This window comes from Melanotaenia boesemani, chromosome 23, assembly GCF_017639745.1.
Source record: "Melanotaenia boesemani isolate fMelBoe1 chromosome 23, fMelBoe1.pri, whole genome shotgun sequence".
In the NCBI taxonomy this organism is placed as follows: Eukaryota; Metazoa; Chordata; class Actinopteri; order Atheriniformes; family Melanotaeniidae; genus Melanotaenia; species Melanotaenia boesemani.
The window spans coordinates 11,601,281-11,618,228 of NC_055704.1; the positions used below are offsets into that span (position 1 = coordinate 11,601,281).

Sequence of the window (16,948 nt, forward strand, 5' to 3'; positions counted from 1 at the left end):
GTTTTAGCGAATTTTTTTTATAATTTAGACAGTTGAAAGAGTCCAAACTGTCTAAAAATATCTAAATTCCCAGAGGGCATGGATTTAACCGAATAGTAACAATGGTACTGGTTTTAACTAGCAGTGTACTCGACGTCACAGTTACAGCTACTACTTGCAGAGCAATCATTTTTATGGTTGCTCTGCAATCTCTCTTCAGATTGGCTCACGTAATTAAAGCAGAGATACTGTTATCACTCCAGCAAGTGTTCTGTAAACATCGGTCTCCGTGAATTGAGAATAGATTATCTGGCCTCTGGATAAATGACAGCGAGTAATAAAAACACTGGTGAACATGACGGGACACATCTGGACGGAAAAACAAGGGGGGGAAAGTGAGAGAGGTAAATAAGTCGGATTTTTTTGTGAGGGTTTAGTCTCAGTCCTCTTAGGTTTTACAACATGCAACATGAAATGGAGGAATGGGACTGACCATAAACGCAACCGTTTTTTCCTGGTGAGTAAAATTCAAAATATACTTTTGGGTAAAATTTTCGAAAATGAATAAGTACCAAGACGTGACATACCTCCTTTCTGTTAAACTGTACTTTTAAAAATATGAGGATAATATATTTTTCACATATATTTCTATTGAATAAGTATGTACAACATAGCAATATGGAATATGGCTTTCAGATTTTCATTAATTTGACAAGAGAACTTTTTGTCCTCTTACACTGAAAACAGTTCCAACTCTAAAAGAAATTACAATGTGAACTAAAAACAGCTGGAAAATAAGCAAATAAACTCCATGACAGAATATACTGTTATATCGATGTAATTTAGTACTTTTCTGAAAAGAGTTTTTTTATGCTGATGGTACATGGTGATCTTTTTTGCTTGATTCAAACACAGTTAAGAAAAGTTATATAACTTTTCTCCCCCTTATTAACTTAGCTTTCTTAGGTTGGGATTATTATTGTTGCTGGTGATGAATTAGTATATGACATCATTTTAACCCCCAACCCACATCCACCGCTCTCGGTTACACTAACTTTTCATACGTTTTTACGTGGAAACAAACTTTTGTTGCTATTTTTTTCCCACAAACTCAAAACTAATCAACTTTTTTCCCCTCAAACATCTCTTTAAGAAACACTGAAAGAAATTATTGTAAATCAGTCTGTCTGAAACCAATCAGTTCCAGATTTTTGGTTCTGCTTCAAATGGTGACAAACAAACCTGAAACAAATGCATGGCACATACTGCGCATCCCATTTCATTTCAGCTTACTGCTGTTGTTCAGTTTGAGTCAGCAGTTATAGTGTGCCATTTCTTGCTGTGGTTTTTACTCAAACGTCAAAGATGCCCTCAAAGAAACTCACCTATGAAACTGGATTCAAAGAGAAAAAGGAAGGAGTTTGTAGATTTACTATTAATATGATTTCTGTATTTTTATCATTCATTGTTACAGTCAAGTTACTGTTAATATGTAAAGGGTTAGAAGGCAAACAGATTTATTGCTTCAGCCCTGGCACCAAGAAGGAAGGAAGTGGTGGACCATAAATAATTTAAGAAATATCCACATCTGTTGGCCAGTTACTCCCAGTTTGGTGTATTTATTGCAGGCCAGGTCACAGTGGCAGTTTCCCTCATAAACATATGGAGTTTGCCATCTTCATGAATATCAAACACATTTTAAGCCCCTTTCAGCTGCACTGAATGGCGCCTCAACAAGGGAACTGACAAATCCATCAGCTTTCCATTCATCATTACAGCCAACATTTCATCCTTTCATTCACCGAGTGACCTCTTATGCTGCCTCTTTCTCTCTCTTTTTTATTCTTATGCTTGCAGATGTTGCTGGAAGCAAAATGAATGATGCCGCTCTTAAGAAAAAGTGAGTGCAAGTAAATAGGGACGCATGTATAACATGATGATGATGATGACGAACTTGTCTATTTGAAATGTAGCTATGCAGCTTCGCTCTCACATCAACTTTAGAATACGTTTTCCATTAAAAGTGAAGTTGAGCTTATGCAGCTGTTGCCAGGAAAGGAGCCCTGATTTTCCTCCTGAGATAGAAAGAGGAGCAGCACAAGCACTAAAAGCGTGGGGGATAGAGGGGGGGTGGGATGAAGTAACCAGATGACAGGATGAGTAATATTTCAGGACTCAGTCCAGTGGGCGAGCATCAGTTTGGAGGGAATTAGCCTGGGAGGGCATCCTTTATCATGGTCAATACCATACAGGAATGAGGTCTAAGTCTTCGCTAAGTTAGTGATAAAATTAGTGTTTTGTGTTTGTAATTTTGCATACAAATTGACAGAGGGAGACTCAGACAGCACCAGTTACATAACCCCACCTCAGCAGAGGCGGAAGGCAAAAACAGCTGGTATTTTCCTGTTTTTCACCTTGCAGATTATTAAATTATTTTCATCTGCTACTTCATATAGATTACCGTTTTGAAACAGCACCCAAAAAAAATCCCAAACACATGTACTTCACTGCATGTTTATCAAGTTAAAAAGGATTAATGACATGTAGCTCATCCTTGAGCCAGGTCAGTAAGTCCTGGATGCCTCAGTGTAACATCTGCTGGTCAGGTAGGGGGGAAAAGTGCAGACGCCATTAGTTACGCTGCTTAGTTTGGTGGCCAAAAAAAGGAGAGAGTGTGGGGGAGGGGGGTAAATGTTTTTCAGATGGTCATTTGACCCTCCTTTCTCTCTGGTCGTATACATGATTGGAAAAGAAACACTAACTTGCTGTCTAAAGATTTAATCCCAGTTTTAGCAAAAGGTGGCTTAATAGATAAGTAGTATAAGATTTTATACCTCCATCAAGGCTAAATTTAAAAAAGGATCCATATTCAAATCTAGATTAATATCAAAATGACTTCTTATTTGATGGCGTTAATAATACTGTTATAAACTTTACACAGTTGTATGGAATATAATTAATACCGAATAAGTAGATAATTACTATAATTAATCTATTGGTGAAATAAATCTTGACACATGAATTAAATCCATTTATAGTGGTATTATTCTATAATTCTACATTCTTTTATTTCAGGGAATAATTGCTGAGTCTATTATTTATTTAAGGAAACTGTACAATTTCTTTATTTAATGACTTATTTTGTTATCCTACATTTATTTATTTGTAAAAATATATCTATGAAAGTGGGCTTTTTAAATTCTATGTTTATTTAGAAAAATAAATATTTTTTAGCTGAATTTCTTACATTTGGATCTGTGGTGCGGTTGTGTAACTGAGTCAGCCAAAGCAGCGTCACACACTGATTCTGATGAGTCATGGTTAGTTAGACAGAGATGTTTTCCATTTGTAAAATACAGAAAGATGTTTTATGAATGGTTGAATGTGCTGTTTTATGTTGAAAACAAATTTATTTCTCCCATCTATTAATGAATTTCATCTGCATCTTTTTTTTTTATTCCATATAAAATAACTTTTTCATCAAATTTTTAAAACCTATTAATTTTAATTTGATTGAGGTAACTGTGAAATAAGTTACATGAAATAAATAAAATGTTTGAAGAGTAATTCTTCAAATCAATTCATTCATTCATTCATCAGGTCTATTTATTTATTTATTTTATTTTATAAATTTTAATAAATATTAGTATATTTTATGTCTGATTTTTAACATTTGTCCAGTACTTTTTAATTGATTTTGATCAGTGCTTTTCAAACTTTTTGAGCCACGACCCCTAAGATAAGCAGCATTGTTGTTCCTGACTCCCACCTTCATGTGACGATTTAGTGATTAATTGTGTGACATGTCAAATGGGCCATCCTCTAAATGTAAGGCTGCAAAAATGTCAGAATCTTTATAAATAAGGAGGATAAAATGGTGTTTGGTGTTACGTGCCCAAAATCTGCTTCTTTCGTGAAGATTATGTCAAATTCAAATTTTAATATGGCATGTGTACTGACTTTATTTATGCATTAGTGTTAAAAAAATAATGTGCTAATTTCAAAGGTTTATCAGGTAATAGATTTAAATCCAGGTCAAAGGCCCACCTGTTCTCTGCTGCATTTAAATAGCTTTTATTTAAAAGAATACTGTTTTATCTAACGTTCTTCCTTTTTCCTTTCTCTTTCATTTTAATTTTAAATTATGCTTCTTATTTTCTGACATTTAAATGTTTCTGTTGAATCGCCCTGTCATTGAGTTGTGCTATACAAATAAATTTGCCTTGCCTTCCTTATTCAACAATGGTTTAATTTTGACAGCCCTAGAGATAAGCTAGATATTTTTTACAACTATCTGGTGACCCCCTGAAATTATCTCATGAGCCATATTGGGGTCCCAACCCCCAGTTTGGAAACCAGTGGTTTAAATAGCCATAAAGGTTACATGATATAAACAAGATTTTAATTTCTAAAATTCTTTTAGTTGCATTTTTTTTCATTTGTATTATTTATTTATTAATTTTTTTGTCTAAAATTTTATTAGTTTTTTTTTTTATTATGTTGGCATCCTATAATTTGGGGGTGTTTTCATCATTTCCTGCACAAAGTGATTTATTTGCATTTACAAACACTTTGACATCTTCCATTTATCTTTTAGTTAATCAGGTCCTCTTCATTATGCTGGTGTTACTGGTGTGTTTGCTTCTTCATAATGCCCTGCTCAGAACTTCCACTCAGCCTCGATCAGGTAAATCTATCAAAGTTTCATTTAGATCATGACCCATTTTAACTTGTGAGGGCTTTATGTTTTAAATGATGACACACAATCTGTCTACTTGCAACTTTCTGTACTGGAACGCCATCAGATCCCAGGAAGAGCCACAGCGGCGCAGTACGACACTCCCACATGAGACCCTTGGAGGAGGATGATGTCATCCCTGTCATCATCAATTCATCCGAGGAACGTATGGGTGCAACCATGGCAACCATCAACAGCATCATTAGCAACACAGATGCCAAAGTTTTCTTCTATGTTGTTACTCTGCACGATGCTGTCAAACTCACAAGGTTTTTCTCTTTGTTTTTACTGTAAATGGCGTCAGTCTTTACTTTAGTTGTACCAAATATGGAGTGGAGTTTGCATTATTATTACCTGTCATGAAAAATTACATACCTGTAACACTTTATTTCCATTTGTCCAGGAGATATATAGAGAAGACAAAACTGAAACACATCCAGTATAAGATATTAGAGTTTAATCCAATGGTTCTTCTACGAAAGGTCAAGCCAGATTCATCTCGACCCGAACTCTTACATCCAGTGAGTTCTGGCTTTGTGGAAATGAAAATAAATTACAGGTATACGAAGCTCATGTGCTCCTGAGTTTCAGAGAGGTGAAATAACTTGGCTTGTGTTTTGCAGCTCAACTTTGTGCGCTTTTACCTACCCCTCCTCGACATAAGCCATAAGAGAGTGATTTACTTAGACGACGATGTCATAGTGCAAGGTATGTGTTCATGTATCCTTCAACGTATTTTTTAAAAAAGGTTATGTTACCATGCACCAAGTTCACATTTTATAAAAACCAGTTCAGTTAATTCATTCCCACATCTTTATGACCTCTCATTATGTGTTACTCAGTGTTATGGAGAGCTATGAAGCTCTGGTCCCATGACCATCTGAGTACATTTCTGCATTTATCTGTAGACTGTAACTGTGACCAAATAAATGACAAGAAAAAATATAAATCAAATTGTAATATCAATCATTACTGATGTGGGTCATGATAAATTAACTGCACTGTACCAGATCTGGGCATGTATTTAAAATTTCCTTAATTTAGCTTTTTTATATTTAATCAATACTATTTTTTGAAACCAAATATGATTATTTTGAATTAAATAATAAAAAAATACACAATTATATCGATCATATAGACTGTGGTATTAGGAGTAATAATAATATCATTTAAATGGTGGTAATAACTTTACATGATACCACCTCTACCTATAATTATAATTGAATTTATCTTATTAATCCCACAAAGAGAAATACATTTAGCAGCATATTGAATCAACAATAATTTTCTGTATTTAGTCATTATAAATATTATTACATACCTTTATTGCTATGAGCACAAATAACTTTCTTTACCATTCTGTTTAAAGAATGAAGAAGCCTCTGACTGAACACACTTTGTTCTGTGATCACTGTGTTGTGTAAAGGGTGTCCAACTTTTGCAATATTTTGTACTTTTGCATCTTTCAGTACCATATGAAATTAATTTCTGAACACTAAATCTATAACATCTACATTTTTTTGCTTTTGAAATTTTGGCTGTCAAAAATTTTTTTTTTTCTTGAAAATTGACTTTAGGAATATTGTGAAAAAACTATATTTTCTTTAAAGAAAGTGATAAGAAAGTGTAATTTATGTGTATGAATCGCAGCACTTTCTATTCTGTACAGGTGACATAAAGGATTTGTTTAATATTCAACTGAAAGCAGGACATGCTGCTGCTTTTGCCACTGACTGTGACCTCCCCTCCACACATGAGATGGTTCGAAGCATTGGCATGCAGGTGGATTTCCATGGCTTTTGTAAAAATGCACCACTAGTCCAAAAGGATAAACTTTAAACGTAACCATTTTATACTTTAAGGAGTATAGTTGGTAAAAGTGCTTTCTTTACAGCAGACTTTAAAAAAAAACTCCAATTTATTAACTGAAATTTGTTGTCCTCTGAGTTTATCCCCTTAGACAACCTACATGGGCTTCCTGGATTATAGGAAACAGCAAATCAAAGACTTGGGCATCAACCCCAGCGACTGCTCCTTCAACCCTGGAGTGTTTGTGGCAGATATTAGCGAGTGGAAGGAACAAAAGATCACCAAACAGCTGGAGAAATGGATGGAGGAAAATTTCAGGTATGGTCAGTTAGCAAAAACATTTGGAAACCTTTACATTGTACTTATTTACTTTTAACACTGAGTAACACCAGGTTGTTTCCTCACCTCTAGCAGCAAAGATTTTAGATTTGACCCACCAATTATAAGAGGTGTGTTGAAGAAAAACAGCATATCTACCAAGCTTGCCTATGATGTCACCCTGCTCTAGTTATAAGGTGCAGTGTATTCATTGTGTATGACAAAATTAAGGCTCAGTGACTAAAAATTTTTAATATATCATTAGAACTGTGTTTCTGTTGCTATCTAACCACTTTACCAAAAAAACAACAAAAAAAACATTTGTTTTTATTGACTTAAAATGAGCCATTTATATCTACATGCTGTGGCTCCAAATACATGGCAGCTGCCATATTAGTGTCGCCATTTTAAGTACGGTGTCTCTGAATGGACAAACAACTCTGTGGGTGAAGTGAGAACCATATTAGCTTTACCACTGCGGTACCACCCTTTGCTTTATAGTTGCTAGAGCACTGGTTAGGATAATTAGCACATTAAAAGGTACCAAAAGTAGTTACCTGTAGTACAGTCATCGCTGCAAGGATAATCCAGCTGTGCTGTTAATGTATGAACAGGATAAACATATTGCAAGAATGCGCAAGGGCACATTTTTCTTTGGAGGACAACTAATCTTACATACTTCCATTTTTGGCATTTGCTAAGTAGATTCAGGTGCTACACTTAACTTAAATTTCCAGCTTGCAGCATAATTTCCCCCTTTCTGCAGGGAGAACATATACAGCAGTGCCATGGCAGGAGGTGTGGCAACTCCACCCATGCTTATTGTCTTTCATGACAAATACACAACATTGGATCCTCTGTGGCATGTCAGACACCTCGGTAAGATCACCTCCACAATTACACATAATTTACACAGCAGTATATGAGATCTGTGATGTGTCAGAACATATAGTAATGCAATATGCATTTTAAAGATTAGAAAACTGAGAATAATGTAGTTTGCATTGTGTATAACATTACTATCACGTTGTTGTTTTTTTTTTGTTTTGTTTGTTTTTTTTTGTGTGTGTGTCCAGGATGGAGTCCAGATACCCACTATCCAGAGAGCTTCCTGAAAGAGGCCCACCTGCTGCACTGGAATGGCCCACTCAAACCGTGGAATTATCCTGCTGTGCACACAGATCTGTGGGAGAGGTGGTTCATACCAGACCCCAACGGAAAATTCTCTTTGAGACGACCTGATGGTGACAGCTAAGACCTGCAGAAAGTACCTGTTCATCGAAATATGAAGCATGTGAAGTTTACTTACTTGAAAGCTGATGTGAAGCTAATACCTAAGTTCCACATGTGTGCATCAACAGATAAGTTTCTCCCTGTGGGAACCTCCATGAACTCAGATGTCTTCTTAAAACCCTCCCAAGTGAGTCTTGAATAAAGAATGTGAACTGTTGCTGTGGATTTCAGAGACATCGCTTTATGTCAGAAAGTTGGAAAAATAAACTTCTAGGCTCATAAGATGCCTTTGTTGTAAATACACTGGTTTTAAGTGAGAATTTTAATTGCATATTGCTTTTAAATGGCACATGCAGTGATCCATAATTCTGCCAGAATATTTAATAAAACTTGCAAAACAAATGTCAGAACCTCTTCATGTGAGTAAATGTGACTAATCAAAATCCTGATGTATTAGCAGGAATATTAAAAAACAGAAAATGACTATTTGCAGTGAGTGTGAAGAACTTAGGAACTTCTAACACTGACAAGTGTTTGGTTTTTTAGTAATTGTCGTATACAGTGAAGTGCAAAACAAAACACTTTTACATTTTTGTGATACAAATTTACATCCACTGAAACATTTTTACAAGTTTACCAAAACACAATTACAAAGATAGGTGTTACACCAAAATCTGTGACCCATCAGAATCTGTGACAGCAGGGAGCCCTCTGCACATACGTCTTAGAAGACGAGCAAAGTCTTGAAAATACTTTTATTGAAGTCTGAGTTCATTGTAATGCAGGTACACATTGAAAACACATTTCTGATTGCTATCAGAAATGTGTTTTCAATAAAAGTGTTCAAGACTTTGCTCGTGTGACATATATGCAGAGAAATGTACACTATCCCCTCCTGTGGTCACAGATTCTGATGGATCACAGATTTTGATGTAACACCTATCTTTGTAACTGTGTTTTGGTTAACTTGTAAAAGTGTGTCACTGGAAGTAATATTGTTTTGCACTTCCCGGCCACTGTAGTTGTAAGCAAATGAACATACTAGGTCGACTAAAGCTCTCATTGCTAAACACATCTGCATAATGCAGTTTGGGGTTAAATTACCCCAGTATGTTTGTATTTATAGACAGCATGTAAACACCAGCATATAATATGAGATGAAGCCTTTAATCAGAACAGATAGTGTATCTTTTTGCTGGTGTTGTGTCCCTTTCTTAAAAGCATTTAAACATACAGCACTTAAAAATTTATGGAGCTGTTAAGCTATTTCAGTTCATCATTCTACATGTTATTGACTTGGTACTGATTTGCAGTCAGCCAATTCTTTTTTTTTTCATGATGCAAAAGGTCAACTAGAAGATAACCAATACCAAATTGAAAGCAGCCATATTGCTGCCTAAGAAATTGATCTTCCACATACTTGTATCAATAATTCAGTTTCCCTCCTTAGCTTGTTTCCTGCTCAGAAATGGTCAGATTTAATATCTATATCTAATCATAACTAAAACTGCAAACATACTGAGCTTCACATTTAAATACAAGACTCTCTTTCTAGTTAAGCTCACCTTTGGATTGTCTGGAAATAAAGATCCACATGGTCATAATGTTTTTTCTTTACATATAATAAAAGCAGTTTGTGATATTAATGGCCATCACGGTGAACAAAAGAATAACCACATCCAAGTACTAAAAAGTGATACTCTACAACTTTCTAGATTAGTTGCAATACATCTGTCTGGTCTCATTTAAACTGTGACAACAGAAACAGCCTTAACTGAATTGTTAATGTTCAGACTCCTGAAATTAATCAGTGGAACGATGAGCACTTGGCATATTTTAACTGATGAATTCTACTACCACAGATGCTGCTCAGATAGCCAAAGTGTTGTCATATTCTACAAGTTTAAAAGTATCTTGATATCCAAACATTTACTCCTATATTTAGCTTAGCTGGGAAATGTAGCTGGATAGTGAAATTTGTACATTACAGTAGATGGCCTGAAAGTTCATTCAATTATTCATTTTCCATAGCCGCTTCATCCTATTTAGAGTCACAGGGAGTATATGTATGTATATATATATATATATATATATATATATATATTGAAACTTAACCCAGCTACCATCTGGTAAGATGCGTAGTACTACTGGCATTGGCGGAGCTAGACTTTTATACATGGGGTGGGCAAGACTTTATCTGAGAGGGGATGTACTAAAAAAGGAAACGATTGTGTTTCTTTCCCTAACACACTCATATACACTGTTGTGATAACTGTGGTTACATTAGAGAGACATGAGAAATAAAACATCTTTACATTAATAATCTGGATCATCAAACTGCAATATTTGCAACAAGTTCAAAAAGGTCCATAGAAAGGTAAGTTTGTTGCTTGATGTGTTTTATAAACTCTGGTCCTCGAGGGCCTCTATCCTGTAGGTCTTTGTTGTTTCTCTGCTCTAACACACCTGACTGAAATTAATGGGTCACTGTAAAGAAGGTCTTGGATCCATTTGATTTCAGTCAGGTGTGTTGGAGGAGGTAAACAACAAACATCTGCAACATTGGCCCTCGAGCATTGAATTTTGACATCTGTGCCCCAGAAGTTCTGGTTTATTGTCAGGTGGTGGTGGTAGACTGAATCCTTGTGTCTGACCACGCTGACTGTGCTCCACATTTTTAGCTGTCAGGCTGCTGAAACTGGGGCTGGGCTCTGTCATGGTCTGAACTGTGTCCTTCTTCTGTACAAAAAAGTCAGAAATATCTCACTTTGTCTTCATTCTTATATCTTCCCATACAAAATAAGATTAGTTTTAGGCTATATTTCTTCACATTTTCATGCCATAGCTTATTTAAAATTAACTAGCAACCTTGCTAGCCTCCTACTTAAACTAGCTCATGTAGCTCTAGCTTAGTCAGCTGTAACTTGGGTGCTGAGGTACTCTTTGAACGTCTTTATAGTTTATTTTCAGCACCAATGTGAAAAACTACATTAAGTGTAGTTCCTAAATACACTCACTGTAAATTCAGTTTGACATGGTTTCCCCACATTATCTTAAAACTATGTGAGTTCTATTGAGACTTACAGTACATTAGCACTGTTACGTAGCTCCGGGCCAACATTATTTATACCTTTAAGAGTAGAAGTTGTATTTGCACCGGGACAAAGTCTCCTCTAGAAAAGTGCAGCCAAACATAAATATTTTTAAAGGATAATTAATAGGGAAATTAGGAAAGGACTTGGCGTAATGCCACCAGTGAGCCACATGTGTCTGGAAAGATGTTTCTGTCCTCCTCCAGTGGTCTGTCAATCATCTGAGGTTGGACCGGTGATGAAACAGATATTAGAGGTGGCCTTTGCTGCCCCTGCTACCTATCTAGGCCCACTCCTGCACCATGGACAGGTTTCTGGTCCATCATAAGGCCAACACTGAGACAAACAAGCATGCGGTGCTCACCTTCCAGTCAATGGAAAACAGGTGGCAGACCCAGGTGCAAGGCTATGAGAGGGGAGGCAGGTGGGTGAACTTGGGCTGGTATATAAAATGCACTTTATTTGGAAGCCAGACATTTTCTTGCATTTATTGACAGTTTATGATTTTAAACTAGAGCACATCCCTGTCTGGAGCCTCATTTATCAACCGTGTGTAGAAAAGTAAATTCTTGCGTAGGACTTAAATTTAGAATGTGTGTTAAGTACAAAAGAATCCTGATTTATCAAACGTGCATCTACGCTCATGCATGTTCAAGCTCATTTGCTTTCAGAAACGCCTCCAACCATATATGATAGCAGCAATCCCTTTAAGAATGCGTGGACTGATTTCTTTTCTCTCCGAAATCATGGCAAAGAGGGCGAAGAAGAGGAATTTCTCAAACACCAAAATTGAGGTACTTGTAGGAAAAGTAGAAGAAAAAAAAAAACAGAAAATACTGTTTGGAACACAGTAAACATGGTGAAGTGAGAAAAGCAAGATGTATGGCTAAGATTCTTCTTTTCTTTTTTTTTTTTTTTTTATCTTGGGCCTTGTGGAGCTCTCATCTTTTTTAACTTCTGAAATTGTTATTTATATTATATATGGGTATAGATTTTCTGCAGCTGGGGTGGAAAGTGTTTCAATCTCTTCTTTTAAAAAAATCATAATACTGTGAATATGCATGTAAAATTCCAAATGCAGGCTCAGTATAAATAGCATATGAGCTCTACAAGGTCAAAATGTCCTAGATTTAGAGAGGTGAAAAGAATATTCTTAATACTAATCTGTGACCTGATAACAGATTAGTATAAGACAAAGATCTAAATAATAATGTGAGGCGTGGTCGCCATTAACAAACATATCCTCCCATCTGCTGACTTGCTGTGTTAACATATAAAGCCTGCAAGGGACTTCTGTATTTGGTTTGCTAATAACTTGAGTCTCATCTCAACCATGCCAACAATAACTTAACTTATTTCAACAAAAAGCTTGAGATTGTACAAAAGTCAGCTATCAAACTTTCAACAAGAACCAAAAGAAGTCAGCTCATCACACTTGGTGTAGCCTTCTTGTTCTTTCTCCTATTGTGTTTAGAATTAAACTTTAGAATAACCTTTATGATCTACTTAAAAATCTGACCTTTATGTACCATTTGAACCCATATGTAGACTGAGATCCTCTGATGGAGAATTTGTGGTTGAAGACCCAAAACTATGGAGCAAGCTGCATGAGGTGATGCAACATGTCCACTAGAGGACACTATAGACTTGACAACTACACTGAAGGATCTGATGCACTGATAGTCATGGCGGTGCTTCAAAAGCCTCTGAAGTTTGCAGCGAAAAAGGAGCTCAGTTTTGCTGCAGTTATCATACTGTCATAGACTAAAAAGTAAGGCTGTTAAAAATGCCAATTTATTTTCTTTGATATGGGCAACCCACATCTCTCATCCCCTTTTCTGTCTGCTGCAAGTGAAGTGCATTCCTATTACTGTTACTTACAATTATATCTAATTATCATAATGACCCACTTTAAATACTTAGGTTAATGCGATGGCTTCACCACATTTTTTTAGGGATTTTTGCTATTTGCTGTCTTATGACCTGGAATTAAATGGATATTTGAGGGGAATATGATTTATGTACTGCCACTTTTTTTTTGCAGTGATTACAGCTGCAAGACTTTTAGGGTATGTCTCCATGAGTTCAGCACATCTAGCCTTTGAGATTTTTGCCTGTTTTAACTGCTAAAGCTTCTTCAAGTTGATGGCAGAGATGTCCAAATTCATTTTTGGCAAGTCCAAGTCAAGTCTCAAGTCTTTGACTTCAAGTCCATGTCAAGTCGGAAGTCAGTTTTAGTAGTAATGAGTAAACCACCATGCAACGCGTGCCATCGGGTCTGCTTAGAAGACTGCATTATAATATCCAAGGCATTTTAAATCTGTACTCACCCTTTATCTACCAGAATTTAGTAACAGCATTGATCTTTAGCTTTAGCTTAAACTAAAGACGTTCCAGTTTGCTGCTCTTATACTAGTTCCTTTTTATTAAGTTTTCAATACCCAAAAATTACAGCAGTGCTGCGGCAACAGCTGCATTTACCAGTGCTGTCAGTGCTTTGACTGCGGGCACGTCTGTGTGTGGCATGCTTAAGGTCATTGTCCTGCTGGAAGTTAAACCTCTAAGAGTCTGCAAAACTGAAAAAGATTGTACTCAAAAATTTCCCTGAGTTTAGCACCATTCATTATTCCATCCTTAATCCCTGCTAATAAAAAACATCTCCACAGCATAATGCCGCCACCACCATGCTTTGCTATGGAGATAGTGTTCTTAGTGGGATGAAAGGTGCTGACTTTGCACCAGACATACCATTTTCCTTAAAGGTCAGAAAGTTCAATTAAGTCTCATTTGACCAGAGGACATATCGCTTGCTGGTTTGAGGAGTCTGTCACATGACCCTTAGTGAACTTGCAATGCTTTTTTTCTTGGCTACTCTTCTGTAAAGCCCAGTTCTGTGAAGTGTTGTGGTCCTATGCACAGACACATCAGTCACTGCTGTGTAGCTTTCAACCTTTTTCAGGGTTAACTTTAGTTTCTTTATTGCCTCTCTGCTTAAAGCCCTCTTTGCCTGATATGTGAGGTTTGTTATTTGTTGTGGTGCCTTATTCTTTCCATTTCATGATGATGGATTTATTGGTGTTCTATTGGATTTTCCTAAGCTTTAGATATTTTTATGATAATAGAAACCTGATATGTACTTTTTTGCAACTTTGTCCCTGACCTTTTTGGAGAGTTTCTTGATCTTAATGGTGTCCTTACTTGGTGGTGCCTCTGGATTAGTGTTTCTGCAGACTCTGAAGTGTTTCAGAACAGGTGTGTGTAGGTGTAGACTGAGATCATGTGACACTCACAGTGCATTTACACCAGGATAGCCTGCTAGACTCTCTATGAATACAAAGCTTAGGTAATCATTAATGAACAGACTTGTTCCTTGTTAGTTTCTCATTAGTTGCTGAGAAACTAGTAAATTTTGTGGCCTGTATTTTTTTTTTTACCCTGTCCTATCGGGGGAGACACGGTGGTCTGTGTGCCATATTTTGCTTGACAGATTTGCTCTACCAAGGGAGACATGTTATATACATGGCTGCCCTTGATATTTTTATTATTTTAATTGTAATCTTATTTTCTTTAGTCTTTATATTTTAGTGCCGAACCTGACAGGGAGATAGAGGAAGAGTGAAGAAAAAAAAGGGAGAAAAGGACAGGATTAAAATGTGGAAACAACAGTTGTCTATGCTGCCTAAAACACACCACAAAAAAACAATATAAACTACCACAGTACTACATGATACATAAAGAAAATAGGAAAATGATGATATGAAAAAGTACTGTAGTCATCAAGCGTACCTGCAGAGAAACGTACCAACACACAAACATCAGCAACATCTAGTCAGAAGCGGATGGAGAGAAAGGAACGTATGTGAGCATGCACGTGTGAATGTGCGTGTGTGGCCATGCAGCAAGGAAGAAATGTGTGCTTGCAAGGGGCCGTGATCACGCTGCACCCCGAAGCATAAGTGGGGGACGGGGAGAGCCCGAGACCCCAAAGGCCCAGCAGGTCCACAGAGCACCAAGCCCAGGACAGCCAAAGCAGACAGAGCAGCGGCCGACTCAGACCAGAGCAGAGGGGCCCCCAGACTGGAGTCCCCAGACTGGAGCCCCCCCGGTGCGACGGGGCTGGGGCTCTGGGCAGCACAGGGCGACGGTGTATAAGATTTTAATCCAGTTAATAAAAGATGGTCCAAAGCCAGATCTGTTTAAAGTAGCTAGTATATATTTCCAGTTAACACGATCAAAAGCTTTCTCTGCATCTAAAGAAACAATTATTGTTTCCAGGTTATTGATGGTAGAATAATCTATTATATTAATTAGTCTCCGCATGTTAACAGTGGAATATCTGTCCTTTATAAAGCCTGTTTGATCAGGGTGTATAATGAGAGGAGTTACTTTCTCTAACCTTCCAGCTAATGCTTTGCAGATTATTTTAAGGTCAGCATTTACCAGTGATATGGGTCTGTAGCTAGATGGTATTGTGGGGTCTTTACCTGGTTTTAATAGTGCAGTAATGGTAGCAGAGTTTATGTTTGGGGGTAAGTAACCATTTTCCTTTATTTGTGTCACCATTTTGAAAAATGTCGGGGCCAGTGTTGACCTGAATTCTTTATAGAACTCTGCTGGGAAGTCATCCGGACCTGGGGCTTTTTTACAGGGCATATGTTTAAGGGCTTCATGTAGCTCCTCCACTGTGAGGGGGGAATCTAAGGCCGTGACTTGTTCCTGCTGTAAACCTGGAAGATCTATATTGTTAAGAAAATTATGGATATCGTTGTCTGATGGATCTAAGTGTGATGTATACAGAGTTTTAAAGAAATCTCTAAAGATGTTGTTTATTGCATCTGGCTCATGCGTAATATTACCTACTGAATCTTTAACAACTAAGTTGATAGATTTTTCTTTATTTATTTTCAACTGATTAGCTAAGAATCTTCCAGATTTATTCCTATGTTCAAATGTCTCCAAGCGTAATCTTTGTACCAGAAATTCTGTTCTCTTGTTAATTATTTAATTTAATTCAAGTCTAGCCTTCCTTATTTGGGTCATCGTTGGTTCATCTGGTGAAGCACTGTAAGCGTCCTCTAATGATTTAATTCTTAGTTCTAATTCTAATATTTTTGAGTTTTCTTTCTTTTTTCAATGTGATGCAAAAGAGATAATTTTACCTCGCATTACCGCTTTCCCTGCTTCCCACAGAACACATGCTGAGACTCCTGGTTTGTCATTGTTTTCTAAGCTGATAAAATCGGGATCTTTAAGCAACCTTTTACACACTGTAAAGCTTCATTGATTTAAACTAGATCTGAATGGCGTCATATATTTAAAGGTCTGGAATCTGTAACTTAATGAACAGTCTTGATCACTAAACTACATATTGTTGATAAAAAATATACAGTCTGGTAGGTTATCACCATGCTGACTCTGTTTTTGTTTGTTGTGCTGTGTAATCAACTTAGTGTTGATTACACAGCTACATAATGAATATATAACTATCAAATCTGTTTGAATAAAGTAAAAATAAATTAAAAAATCAAAAACACACCCATCATTACACATGCAATCACTGAGAATCTGTTGAGTCAGCTTCTTAATTCAACTGAGTTACAGACTATAGACTAAAACCACAGTCCAGTACCTTACAGTTTTTTTTTTTTTTTTTTATTCTTTCCTGACAGAAAGCTCATATCTTGATATGTAATATCTAAAAAATTATGCAAAATTCCCTGAATGCTTCAACACTTGGATGTGTACTGAAGAGGGAGACCTGGCTGATGTACTAACATTC

The 16,948-nt window shown here is 36.6% G+C and overlaps 1 protein-coding gene across 3 annotated transcripts; it reads left to right on the plus strand.

Annotated features, from left to right (window-relative positions):
• Positions 1 to 284: 284 nt before the first annotated feature.
• Positions 285 to 8,453, plus strand: glt8d2 (glycosyltransferase 8 domain containing 2). Of its 3 annotated transcripts, none has more exons than XM_041977777.1 (11): positions 285 to 496; positions 1,837 to 1,879; positions 4,577 to 4,666; positions 4,785 to 4,986; positions 5,121 to 5,238; positions 5,341 to 5,425; positions 6,387 to 6,499; positions 6,678 to 6,844; positions 7,611 to 7,723; positions 7,921 to 8,111; positions 8,206 to 8,453. In XM_041977777.1, exons 2-10 carry the CDS (start codon positions 1,858 to 1,860, stop codon positions 8,097 to 8,099), a joined length of 1,089 nt encoding a protein of 362 aa, XP_041833711.1. In that variant the 5' UTR covers positions 285 to 496; positions 1,837 to 1,857; the 3' UTR covers positions 8,100 to 8,111; positions 8,206 to 8,453. The 3 variants fall into 3 exon arrangements, with proteins under 3 accessions (XP_041833711.1, XP_041833709.1, XP_041833710.1); XM_041977775.1 differs by having other exon boundaries at positions 7,921 to 8,088; XM_041977776.1 differs by lacking the exon at positions 1,837 to 1,879 and having other exon boundaries at positions 7,921 to 8,088.
• The last annotated feature ends 8,495 nt before the right edge of the window (positions 8,454 to 16,948 follow it).

Bases quoted from the DNA above. Each gene is read 5' to 3' on its own strand.
- glt8d2 (XM_041977775.1), top strand. From the start codon at position 1,858: ATGATGCCGCTCTTAAGAAAAA. The intron at 1,880-4,576 runs GTGAGTGCAAGT...TTTATCTTTTAG, and splicing joins GATGCCGCTCTTAAGAAAAA to TTAATCAGGTCCTCTTCATT. The intron at 4,667-4,784 runs GTAAATCTATCA...GAACGCCATCAG, and splicing joins TTCCACTCAGCCTCGATCAG to ATCCCAGGAAGAGCCACAGC.